Genomic DNA, 13555 nt, shown 5'->3' with positions numbered 1-13555 from the left:
CACATTAAGTTTAGACATTTAACTGGTATCACAGCCAATCAGAAATTACTTTAATGGCTCAAGAATAAATGTTGTGGGGAACTTTTTTTTTCTTTAGAGATTATGTAAAGACTATAACCTGTCGTAGCACATCAAATCTCTATACAGCTACACACAACGTCCTTCCAGTACCAGTTTACAGGCTAGCACCTTCTCATCCCAAGTGATGAACTAATTCCGAACAAGTATTTTAATACCAAGATTTACAGGGTTGGTGCTAATTCTTAAAGATTAGTATATCTCTATCCTTTCTCAACATAGAAGAAAATACTCACCAGAATTCACTTTGGAAGTTATGTGCGTCACATCTATTTTCTTGGATTTGACCAAAGGTGAAGACCGCATGGAAGAACTTCGTACAGAGCTTTTTCTGTGATCAGAAGCCTTGCTTATTTTAGAAAGAGGTGCAAAGATACCTGGAGAGAAAATTGTATGTGCCAAAAAAGAACCAGGGGTAATATTAATGTAACAAAATTTTCAGGCTATTATCTCTTACATCAATTAATTTAGGGTTTTTTCAGCCACAATCATAGCTTACTATGCTGTCAGAGCACTTGTAGGGTAGGAAGGGCTAGCTCAAATGAACAGTGAAACCAAAAGGCTTATCAAGCAATATGAACAGAGTCATTCAGGAAGTCAGTAAAACTATCAATTAGAATCTCCTTTTTGTCCTAACAGTAACATCCAGTCTCTGCTGTTAGAAAACACAAGACTTTGTATATCATGACTGTCCATGAAATATCAATTAAAATATCTCAAGCTGAAAGTTAGAAAACAACTACAAGCGTGAATCTCTTAAAAAGGAAGACAAAGCAGGTAAAGAAACATGGCCATTATTGTTACAACACAAACAAATAGTTTCAACAATATAGATGGAAAAACAGGAAAGATAACGATCTCACAGTTTCAAGGAAATAACCAGAAGTTTTGACTTGTTGGTTGTTTCAGTGGTTTTACAAATAGCTGCAGCCAAAACACGAGGAGCAGTTAAAAGAATCAGTAAACCAACCAAACAAAGCACTACAAAGAAAAGCAACAGAATTTGTTAGCTGTTTCTATGCTCCCAAAAGGTTCATATAGTCCAACGCTTTTTTAAAAATTCAGGTTTTTAAAAAAATTTAAGAAAAAAATTAAAGTTTATACCATGTTTCGGTGCACACTTGAAGTACTGGACTTTTCCAACACTTCCATTGTTCTTTCCTTCTGGTTCATCCAGCTCTACACCAGCCCACTGGCCACTGGCAAATTCCGTTGTGCCACAAAATCTTAACGTACCAACCTAACACAAAGAGCATCAACACAGAATGACTCTGTTAAACAAGTATTGTTCATGAGAATATAGTATAGATTATGGAGATGGCAAGTCACCTCCAAGCTTTTGATCAAAACAGAGAAATACAAACATAACAATCTCCCTCGATTATTGACATTCCTATCCTTCAATGCCAGCCAATGCATTTTCCAAAACGTCTTAGTCCTTCTGTGTATATTTTGTATTAAACAAAAGCAGTGGTTATTGACAGATCTCATAACAGACAAGAATTAGACAGTAAGCACTGCTGTACAATACAGCTCCAAGTCAGCAAGGTACAGGAGTACATGCCTAATGGGAAGCTTTACTTTCAGTGCCTTCCACAACAGTAGTTCCAGAATCATGGCTAGGTATCTGGCTGAACTGGAGATTCATGCCTAATGGGAAGCTTTACTTTCAGTGCCTTCCACAACAGTAGTTCCAGAATCATGGCTAGGTATCTGGCTGAACTGGAGATTCCATGGAAATACTAGATAAAAAATTCTATAAATATATCTGTGTCTGTATAAAAATATACATATAAGTATACAAATATAGCAAAGCTTAAAGGGTAAATTTCAGAGCATACTTAATTTTTTTCTTTGGAAAAGATTCATAAGTCTTATTCCCTCCTTATGATTAAACAAAATTTCAAAAGCCAGTCAAATGTTTTAAACATTTTGTTGTCGTTTCAATATATACTATACTATATACTCTGAACAGATAAGTGTATCAAGAATATCAAGACAGACCAGTCTTGCTGGTGCACCTCAGTCTCCACAAACATACCTTATAAGCTCACACACTTCAACCAAATGGGGGAGGAATAACTAACAGAGATGCATTTAACATTGACTTAAATTCATTTTTTTATTTTATTTTTAAATTAGTCTTAGTAATAAAAACCTTTGATCTTTCAGTTGCTCTGTTTTCATTATCTCATGTGACCTTAAGACTCTTAGTTCATTTTTGACTATGACTTCACTGTCTAATCCAGCCCTCAGAGAGTAAACAGACAGGAAACCATTTTTTTTTCTTTACCATAAAACCTTCCAGCTACTCTTACTTAATTTTCTGTAAAGAAATAAATGTGACCCAGAGCCTGTTCTTCTTTTACTCTGAAGATCTGCTTTAAACTTGACTGTTATAGGCAGGTACATCACACCAATCTAGACTCAGACTTTTTAGCTACCAACCTAGAGATCAAATTCAGCCATACAGGCACCAGCCAAAGGGCACTTACTGAGCAGAGAGAAGAGACCAGCAGGCGTCTTAAACTGGAGGTGGAGATGGCAAAACTGAGGCTCCAATTTTGCACAAATCCTAGGACTCGTGCAAACAAGGAGCAGAGGACCTCTTACACATGAGAAACACGGCAGGAACAGGAGAAAAGAGTTTTCTCCCAGCTGCTGGTTTCCCTGCACTCACATTTCATTGAGTGTCCATTCAGATAACGTACAATCTAGCACGGCAGGAGCCAATGAAGCTGGGGGACCCCAAGTCGTACACATAAACACCTGCTTACACAGACAGCTTCCTACCCTGTGAGACAACTAGAATGACAGGTGCAGTAGGAATCAAGAGAGGAATCCATTTTCCCTCTGGCATCTACTGTGTTTGGCTTTCAAGATTCATTAAAGCCGATCTATTCGGAGACTGCAGAAGCAGGAAAGAGAACAGGAATCCATAAACATTGCTTGTAAAAATGCTGCCATTCTAGTGCCCTCGTCCCAGCTTCCATATTCTGGAAATGAGAATTGCTCCAAGAGGAGGTTAAGAATTGGCACCATTTCATCATCCTGTTCTCACTTTTGCTCCACCCTGCACACATTTATGAGTATCAAGGGGGAGGGGAAGACAGGGCTGAGATCAACTTCTCCATTCAGACAAATGGAGAAAGTGGATGGGAAACATTGTGGGAGTAATGCAGAACAGCTCCTCGCACACAAAGAAAGGAATGGAGGAAAGCAGACGTGGAAAAGGAAGACCAAAAAGCACAATCACATTCCTCCTTCCCACCTGCCATATGACAGCTTTGGCTCCCTTAAAAACTAGTTGGAAAGCCCTGCTGGCCTTTGGCAGCAGAAAAACAGCTTCCAACAACTTCTTAAAAAACACTGTAATAGCATACTCGGTTAAAAAAAAAAAAAAAGTAACCAAACCCAGGAAGCTTTATCCATAGACGGTAAGCACATTACAGTACAAACAGTTCTATGGGCCTTACTTGGAGGAAAGATACACAAGAAGACTAGTTTCTTCCCTTTCTTGCTATAAAGCCTCTGTTAACTTGCAGTTACATTATCTCCCCTAGCTCTCACTGTGCTATGGCTTTCTGTAAAAGAAACTTCCATGAACTTCTGTCTTTAACGAACAAGCGGCTTCCTGTACGTCATTTAGTTAAAATGCCTTCTGCGTAGCTCGCAATGCCTTCACTTTTCCTGACCCAATTTCAAGAATACACCAAATGAAAATACAAAATGGAAGCTGCTTTGCACTCTCAGTGGAGTTCACTTTAGAATGCTTCCGTTGTGACAATTACAAATCTGAAGTCATACTAGAAAAGTTATTAAAGGTAAAGCTACTCAAATATAAAATTTTGCTCACAAATGCCTTCAATATTTACCAGAAAAAACATCTGAAATCTTTAAAAGAGTTCTAGCACTCTTAAATCATTTCAGAGCCCTTGCTATCAGAGCAAATAAAAGGTATGAATACTAACTGCAATGTCAATGTTACATTTTTCAAATACATTTTTTAAAATGTGTCTGGCAAGGTAGCTTCTTAAAAGCTACTCACGTTTGAGCTGGACCAGTACTAGCTGCATTCTTACACTTCCACAGAACCGTGTAACAACCCCATTGGCACAGGACTGCTTCAAAGATTTTAGCTGCATTGCACCAGTGAAACTGGGTTGCTACAGGCTAAGCAGATTTAAAGTTTTCTTTTACCGCCTTCTGGAAACTATCAGGGGTAATTCACAAATGCATAAGCATAACTGAAAGCTGGGCAACCCACAAAGTAATCTGTAAATTTTACCATCATTTTGATGCAACACCAAAAACGTTAATAAAAGCTGAGCCATGCTGACATAATATAGGAGACTGTTAAAAAATTGTTTACAGATATAAAATGCAGACTGTGCCTGTCAAAACAGCTTTTCATAGTAGTGACTTTAACACATAACTGTTCAGCTTATTACTTTCTGTAACTAGATCCTTACTGCCATCCAGAGTTCATACCTTCCAGAAAGTGTTATAGACCCTCAAATTTGAGGTATGTCTCCAAAAGGGTATATAAATTGACTGTCCAGAAATTATGAAGGTAGTATCAGGTTGCTCATCATACCTTCTGTCCTGCAATAACAACACGATCTCCCAGTTTCAGGCCAAGCGATAAAAGCATGGCCTTGCCTGTGACATGATCATAGTTTGGAATCATGGCTTTTGAGATGTCACAGGAGAGAGGCACTGCATCCAGCAATATCTGCTTGATTTCTTTTGCACTGGCCGCTGCATCTGCCATTTCCAGTGGCATATCTACTGGATCAGGAACCACATCTGCTGGAATCTGCCCTTTGTCATTCTGTAGAAACAAAACATAGAATTTAATGTCGTGACAAGATAAACCTGATCAGGCAAAACCACAGCAGTTTATGAAATTTTTAATCCTCTTCATTAGGTATTTTTCCTAGAATATCAACAACTATAAAAACATCCAAATTTTCAAATAAGGCTGCCAAAACATCCTTAGGTATATAAACTAGCATTTACAGTGTCTTATTTTCAAAAGTGCTAAGTTACCAAAATTTTTAATCCTACAAACATCATTAATACTCAGAACACATGAAAAAAACACCTGTATATATCTGTGTACCTGAACACAGATTTAGGAAAGTAAGCAAGAATTCTGGTCTGTAACACCAATACTGTAAAGCTAACACCTCCCAAAGAATTTATCTTTACCCAGTATATAGTTTACTCCTTGGTAAGGCTTATTCCGAATTTAAGATAGAATTTAATTAATATATGTTGCATGTATAGAATACACAAAGTTGGTGTCTCACATAAATACTTGAATAAATCTGTTCAGCTTTATTTAGATACAAACTATTCCATGAGAGATGAATTAAGGACGGAGTCCTTTCCAAACACGTCCCATTCCCAGAGAGCAGTGACTGTGATACGCTCTGTGTACTCGCTCTAGGCCAGAGCTGTTGGAGTACCAGCTCACCTGGAGTTAACCTTAACTCAAGGCCAGGTGATCAGACAGCAAGGACACTGTTGGGCTGTCAGGCTGCTACAATGGCAAGTTCTACCTATGCTTTCTTCAGCAAAGGCATTAGTATGGATCTTCACCTATCTGCCAATTTTCACAAAGTTTGTGGAAACATAATTATCTCAGACTTCCAGATTCGTCTCAACTGAGCCCCTGGACTAAGAAATTACTGGAAGCTCAGAGGGAATGACGCAGAGCGAGACTTTATTTGCTTTTTTTCCTTAAAAAACAGACTAAAAGCTCAACCTTCCCTGAGCTCCCTATAAATCTCCCTGTCTCAGCCCTAGAAAACTATAATCCTTACTCCGCATTTGTACTCTGCTGTCCTCACAGAGGCAAAATCTACAAAGTCTCTGGTCAGAACTTTATTGTGGGATTGAAGAATTAAACACTTAGCATTCCTTAAAAATCTACAGTCATTCTGTAAGTAAAAGGTCAGCCCCATTCAAGTCACAGTACCTTAAAAACAGGATATAGCTACATTAAAGTTAAGTGGGGAGTTTGAGTTTTTAGTCATCACATTAGTGATTCTTTCGGTCACATCAGTCCTGCAATTCAGCCCATCAGGTGCCCTGGAAAACTTTGTGTCAACACAAGGCAGGGGGCAGAGCAGAGGCAAGAAGGCAGAAGTGGGCACAGCGGCACAGGATTGCTTTTGTCAAGGGCAGAGCCACCTTTTGCCAGCTCAGAATGCTTGTGCAACTACAAAGCAGTATTCCCTGTGTCAACAGACTCTTAAACGTACAGCTGCCATAGAATTTGAAACATGTACATGCACACTAAATAATGAGACAAAGAAGAAAAAGAGCGTTTTTAAAGAGATCTAGATTGAATATCGTGAAGAACTGTATGAACAATGATGTTCCAGAAGATTTCACACCATCAGTGATACATAAAATAATGACTTTTGAGTACCCTTAAGACAATTATAATTTCTCATTATAAAAAAAAAAAAAATCCCTGAATTTGAAAATGGAGAACTGAGATACTACCTATGCTAAAAAAAAAAAAAAAAACCAAAACCACACACACACCCCCAAAAACATACAAAAAAAAATGAACAAAAAACCCCACAAAAAAACCCACAAAAACAATCAAAACCCAAGATTTGTGGCTACATGCATATAGCAGCACTTTATAACTCAGGCCTTTTGTTTGGTTAATAAGCAGGGCAGTTAATGTTTCTTCATTTTCAGCTACTTATGCTAAGTTTACTGCTAAGCAATACACTGCATTTCTGGAGGTCACAGATTGCACTCCTGTATTTCTGAAAAGATCCACCACTGCCATGACAACTGTTGCATGACACAAAGGAGTATTAACAAATGAAAGTTCAAGCAACAAATAGAAGAACATCTTGAAAGCTATTTGAACTAATGAACTAGACTGTGACACAAAAACACAAACTTCAACACAAAAGTATGACAAAGCATACAAAATCATCCACTATGAGTTATAAATAATTTTTATGAGGCACTATCACTCCATATAACACATTTTTAGCTAACCAAAATCCTGGATAGACTGTTCAAATTTTCCAGGTACTTTTTTCACCTTTTGGTGAATCTACAACCTTACTCCTTACCCTAAAGGCAGGATTTGCTCCATGTTCCAGTAAACACTTGACAGCTCCTGTACATAGGTTAAATGCAGCAATATGCAAAGCTGTTCCAAAATCAAAATCACTACAGGTGGCATCCACATCTGCAATTAAACATCACATGTGAGGTATGCAAGTCTGTTACGTGAACGTTTCACCCTACACAGTCTTTGAGAGGACATTCATTTTTACAGATTATGTTAACATTTATATAGAGACACCATTATTTATGTACTAAAAGCATATGAGAAGTAATTCTACAGAGAACATCAACCTTATCTGCATCTGTTTATTCATACCATGAACCAGTCTGGAAGATGAGCATTTACTTTCATTCATTTTATAATACTGATGACTTAACTGCAAAATTGTTGCTATTCGGGATGCCCAATCAACTGTGCTAAGATTAACAAGTTAGTAACTTGAGGTTCGCATGTAAACTAATGTTTCAGAAATATTTATATTTATTGCTTCTAGATGTCAAATGTTAAAAGGAGATGCATCTTCAACAAGTTGTTTTCCTTTGTGAGCAGGTAGGGGGGCAAGGGAAAACTGATTATACCTCTGCTTTACCTTGATTCAATTACTAATGGTCAAGAACAAAGTAAGAGCTAGTGATTTTTATAATTTCTTTGGTTTCAAAGAATGGCACTCTGAAGGGTCTTGCACTGATAGTTTGGAAAATAGAGCACTGCATTTGACTAGAAGAGATTTAGCGTAATACGTATTTCTGTCAGTTGTTCCCAATACATCTTTCAATCTGCTATGAAGTTATTACTGTTCTAGAAGATTGGAGTTCTAACGTCTATTTAGTCTTTGGCCCCTCTCCTAAACTATACAAGAGAGATGTCAGTTTGAGTCAATTATGCATATGACTTAATTAAAAATGCCAGCTGATTTAATAAAAAAACCAAAAGCCAACAAGTTTTAGCAATAATATTCCAATTTGAAATACTGGTGAGGAACATAAAAGTTTCTACCTCAGGGCTGTACAGTCTCCCAATATTTTCCAGTATCAGCCTCTGCCCCAAAAACCACTAGCCCCTCTCACAATGTGATAAACAAGGTATATCCCAACTGTATCAACATCCTTATATAGTTATACTAAACTAGTATTTCAGGGACAAATAAAACATCAACATATATAGAAAATATATAAATATGTATGTCTTTGTATAGATAGGTCAACTTTATACATAGTGATAAAGATCAAAGGTAACAAATTTGGGATCAAATCTTAAGAGTTTTACAATTGCACTAATATGAATACAAACTTAGCTATTTTAAATTTAATTGGCACATGCATGAAAAAAGACTGCATTCACATGACACAATCATAACAGCAGCTATGTATGCAGATGTAACTTTAATTTATCAAATGTCAAAAGACCATTACCAGTTTAAAACTGAGTAGAAGCTGTGTAGTTGTATACAACCATTGAAACTTCCATGTTTAATAAGGCTATTGAGTAAGTATTTTCTGCACACACAGGAACCAATTTGCAGAAATACTGATCAGTAACATCAGCTACTGAGTCAGCGACAATTTTAAAAATAGGAGTACATGCAACTGACATGTAGGGTTTTGTTTTGTTTAATTAGACTAGTGTGACTTCCTCAGACTTGCAAGCTTCATGCTTGGAGTATTTAAACACTGTTTTCTTACAGCTTTGTTCTAGGTCTAATTTAGCATAGTACAGGTGACAAAAAGAAACATATATATCAAACGTTACCCAGTAACTACCCCCAAACTACCTAGGAGAAATCAATATGCAGCAATGGTCTGTCATTAGCAAACCATGCAGGTTACAGTCATTGTCTAGTGGCAGCACACAACATTTCTAATTATTAAGCCTTTCACAATTTTTATATTTAAAACCTCTAAAAATCTAAGATCAAACTAGCTCTCTGTTCTAACAATTGAGGAGTAAATCTGTATTAAGAATTTAACCGTAGAGTGTCATAAAGGAAATAGTTTAGCAGTAAATCAAAAGGAAAACATCAGTGGTACTGGCTGTTTCACAATGGGTGTCTCAGAGTCAGTATACCACTGTCTTGAAAAGTTATTTATACATTAACAACCGTTTTTCCTCCAGTTCAGTATGGATCCATCCAAGGCATATTTGCCTTCTACATACATCCTCCCTTCTCTGCATGCCGCCTGATGAAGTATGGAGCTAAGAGTATTCTTTCTGTTAATTCAGACCATACGTTGTTTTCATTTCACAGGGCAAATAATTTTATACATTTTCTGAGATAAAAAAATCATCTGCTTATCCAAGAGTTGCCAGCTGCCAAGGCATTTAACCAGAGTGGTTTCCTTGGAAATCTGAGCAAATTCCCACCCCTTCTGTAGGCACCGCACAGGAGGAAATGAGAACACCAAATGCAAACAAGGTCCCAAAGAAGACCTAATCTGCTGATGCAAATTATGGAGACTGGACTATTGAAATGTGATGTGGACTTAACTATTGTGCAGTCTTATTTTGTCTTTTGTTACAACCTATACTTGTTACCTCTTAAACGTGTCATACCAATAACAGCCCTGTTTAACAATTACATCCAGGATGAGTCAAGATCTGGTAAGCAAGCCTTGTGTACTCCAAAAACCTATCAGCTTTTTAGAATTTAGAGACAGAGTCTTTAGCTAGAACTAGCTAAAAAAAAGAGCATTAATCATTTTGCAAAATGGCACAATCAGAAGATTGTTCAATAGAACAAATTAACATTTGTACAATTTCAGTATTAAAATTGCTTACAGGTTTTGATATCCTGACCAAATTAGGAACAAGTGGTTCTGGTTCAGAACCATTTCTATATTTCCATTTGCATTAGTGTAAATAGGGCTCTCCAATTACCAATCCTTCATATTATCATTCCAAAAGGTATTATCTATTCATGCCAAACACTGAAGTCAAACTGTTCCTTACACATGACCTTCTAGATAGCTGAGAAGTGGGAAAAATGAGCATGTCAAAGTTGGTTCAGTCACTAGTTTGCCACATGCCGTTGCCAAATCCCCACTTCTCCTTTACCCTTCTCCCAGCATTTCAGACATACTTCTCAGTGTTTAAGGAATCTTAAAAACCCTAAGAATTTACCAGAATAGTTACATCTTTTGTTTTCCGCATAGATTCTCTTAGTCCTCAACAACTTGGAATTAACCTCTTTACTTTCCATTCTATTAGATACTTCTCTACCTAATCTTGTACAAAGCTCCAGTTTAAAAGCCAGCAATGGAATCAGTGCTTAAACCACACATAAAAAAAAAAAAGTTAAGAGAAAAAAATGAACCAATGAGGCTGACTAAAATAATAAGAAATTAGAAATTATTTATGTATAATAGATAAATAAACCCCACACTTAAAGACCACTACACACCAGCTTAGGGTCAACAGAGTAACAAAATATGGAAAACTGCATGAAACAAAAGTAACAATGCCTACCTTTTGGCTTTGCATTTTTCAAAATAACACTAATAAGTTCTGGAACATCAAAGTAGGCAGCATAATGCAAGGCATTCATATTTGTCCAGCGGCTGCGTAAACTGCTATCAGCACCCAAATCAATAAGCTGCGTCGCAAATTTTACAGCGGTTTCAACATCACCTGCAAGGCAAAATTTGTAAAATATGCATTAGAGATTTATGTGACCTCAAAAAGCATGCACGTGCTTATGCGTTACACATAATGTACGTTAAACCCTTAAAGCTCACAGCAGAACAATTACTGTGCCTTTCTTTTTTAGGATTAGGATGCAGAAATCTTTGCCTTTTATCATAAAGAGCTCAAATCTCTACTACAGTATATAATAACACTACCTGTTTATCTCTAATGTAAATAATGTGTCACCCATCAAAACCAGGGATTTTAGTATCTGATAGAAGAAAAAAAAAAATTACACACCAGAATGCTGAAGTTTATGTTAAAAGATCTGCCAACACCAGAAAAGCTACCCTATGCCAGACGTCGCTCAGAAACTTAGTTCAAACTCAGAGGAGAGCTGGGTTACTTACAAAAAAGTAACATAACACTGAAAAGCTAATATGGGTGTTCAAGCAGAGTTAAATATGCTCTTATTTCCAGTACTTATGATCATAATAATGTGAACAAAGATTATTGTTTTCTTCTGACATGATCAAGGTGAAAGGAAAAAAAAAAAAAAAGAACAGCCAGTCACCTAATGTTCTAGTTTCACCAATGTTAGAAAACCACTGATAGCTTAGTTCGCAGTTTGTATGTCAGTCTGAAACAGCCTTTGCTACGTTAAAAATGTGTGGTTAAGCTGGTACTATTATTTGCAATACCTATACCACTAACTCAACTTATTCCCGATTGCCACAGCCATAACTGCACTACAGTTCTGTATGTTCCTTTCCGATGACCACTAGAAGAGCCAAAACCAAGCATTAAAAGAAAAAAAAAAATCTACTGCAAGGAAAAATTCTGTAATAGTCAGTGGGATTAGCCTTTGTGAACTAGGTTTTTATATCTATAATGATGTTTCTTTACTCACCAATACCATGAGCCCCTGATTTGCAAGTGTAATGCAAGAGAGTCATATCAGTCAGTCCATCTCTGTCATTCACATTGCAACCCCTTTTAATGATCTGAGGGAGAAGTGGAAAAGAAGCGGATTTTAGCTCTGGCATATCTGTGACATCAGTATTATCTAGTAAGTTACTTCAGATATATTGACTCCTGGATTCATTTCAATGGCTAATAACAAAGAAGCCTGCCAGAATAGACTGTAACTGCAGAACTGAACAACATGCACAAATGTAATAAATAGTATTATATGAATACCATTAACCTTCATTGTTTACAGATTTTAAAGCTTCTTTATATTATTACTTCTAACATACATTTCACATGTTGAAAAGTTAACTGCTTAACTGAACAATAGGAAAATGACATCATTTATGAAGTCTCTCCGCTTGCTCTTTGATCTCTCAACAATTCCCCTCCTCCCCCGCAAAAAAAGCCCTCAGTTATACCATGGTAGGAAGAATGTTTACTATAGTTCTCCACCTGTTTAGAAAAGCCTGTAATCCGGAAGAAGAAAAATAAGAAAGTAGGATGGAATTAATAGAAACAAGGTGTCTTCTGAAAGCAGCCTATTGCAGGTTGCAAAGAGATTTCAATTCCTATCTCATTTTGTGCCTTGGAAACATTGCCCTTAAGGTCAGGCTTCACTGTAATTTCATATATTGGAGTTTACGATCACTGCTAAGTAGGAAACTGTAACACCAAGGTGAAGGGTGTCTAAACAACTGCTTTGAAAAGAAACAACGTTTCTACTATCTATCCAAATACACTGACTTTTTATCCTTCATCTTTCTCTTTCCAAATGAAAGCTGACAACACCTGGAATACAAGGCACTGATCAGTAACTACTTGTTAAAAGGCAGAAACTGTATCTGCTTTTATGAGTAGTTCTGCTTCTGAATGAACTCTTTTTATTCGTTGTCAAAAGAGTATTTCTTTAACACTGAAAGCATTCAAGGATCTTCATTTATACCTCACCTCATTCCCAATAATATCAATATTCTGCTGGACCTGTGGAACCCACTGCCTTAAGATAGCAAACAATTCAGAAACTGATGTTTTGGGGTTGAAAAGTATTTCTTGGCATGCTGCGTCATTGGGATCGAAGAAGGAAAACTCTGTTAAAAAAAAGGAATCATTAGGTACAATTTTAAGTTTTAACATGCATCTAGTTTTTCAAACTCAGAGGCAAAGAATAGCAGAAAGAGTCACTTCACCACTAATTACACTGGAAAATCAGAATGTTGAATTAATTTAGAAAATTTTCTTTGAGATCTGGTCTAGTTTTCCTTTAACACTAAGGTCTTGCTTATACTTCTGAAAGAGCTTTGAATCGGCAACCAATACAATGATACTACAAGACTGATTTTAAGTTTAGGCAAGGACTAACAGAGATGTGCAGTGATTATGCTAATAAGGGTTTACTCTTGCTTCAAGCTAGCCAAAGACTGCTGATTCTAAGCTGTTCCCAAGCACAGACAAGCCTCTTGATCTCTCAGTGATTAAATGCGTACATGATTTCTCCATATGCTACAAAACGTGTCTTTTCCTTCTTGTTCCATCACAATTTACATAAAACATACCAAAATATAAACACATGCACAAATCAGGAAGGCATTCTATGGCCTCCGTTATTTTCAGATATTTCATGAATGTATCAGTCCCAGCTGGTGGCAGCTGCAGGTAACAAACACCTTTAAAAATTAAGCCATCAAACCAAGATCAAAAAAAAAGATTATTTTAAAGACTTTAAGCCTCATGTTGCTTCAGACAACCCAAAGTATAGGTGTAAAAACCACCTTA

At 36.8% G+C, this 13555-nt stretch overlaps 1 protein-coding gene across 3 annotated transcripts in view; it reads right to left on the bottom strand.

Moving 5' to 3' along the window:
• CLIP4 (CAP-Gly domain containing linker protein family member 4) overlaps positions 1–13555 on the bottom strand; it is a 32937-nt gene that overhangs the window by 12837 nt on the left and 6545 nt on the right. For all 3 annotated transcript variants that reach the window (XM_069799963.1, XM_069799965.1, XM_069799964.1), the window contains 7 exons: positions 12731–12870; positions 11721–11814; positions 10652–10813; positions 7191–7309; positions 4676–4912; positions 1183–1318; positions 315–455 (listed from right to left, as the gene is read on the bottom strand). In XM_069799963.1, coding sequence (XP_069656064.1) covers positions 315–455; positions 1183–1318; positions 4676–4912; positions 7191–7309; positions 10652–10813; positions 11721–11814; positions 12731–12870 — 1029 coding nt within the window. The remainder of the gene's footprint in view (positions 1–314; positions 456–1182; positions 1319–4675; positions 4913–7190; positions 7310–10651; positions 10814–11720; positions 11815–12730; positions 12871–13555) is intronic.

Source organism: Haliaeetus albicilla, chromosome 13 (genome assembly GCF_947461875.1).
Source record: "Haliaeetus albicilla chromosome 13, bHalAlb1.1, whole genome shotgun sequence".
Taxonomy (NCBI): domain Eukaryota; kingdom Metazoa; phylum Chordata; class Aves; order Accipitriformes; family Accipitridae; genus Haliaeetus; species Haliaeetus albicilla.
This window is presented reverse-complemented; position numbering and strand designations above follow the sequence as displayed.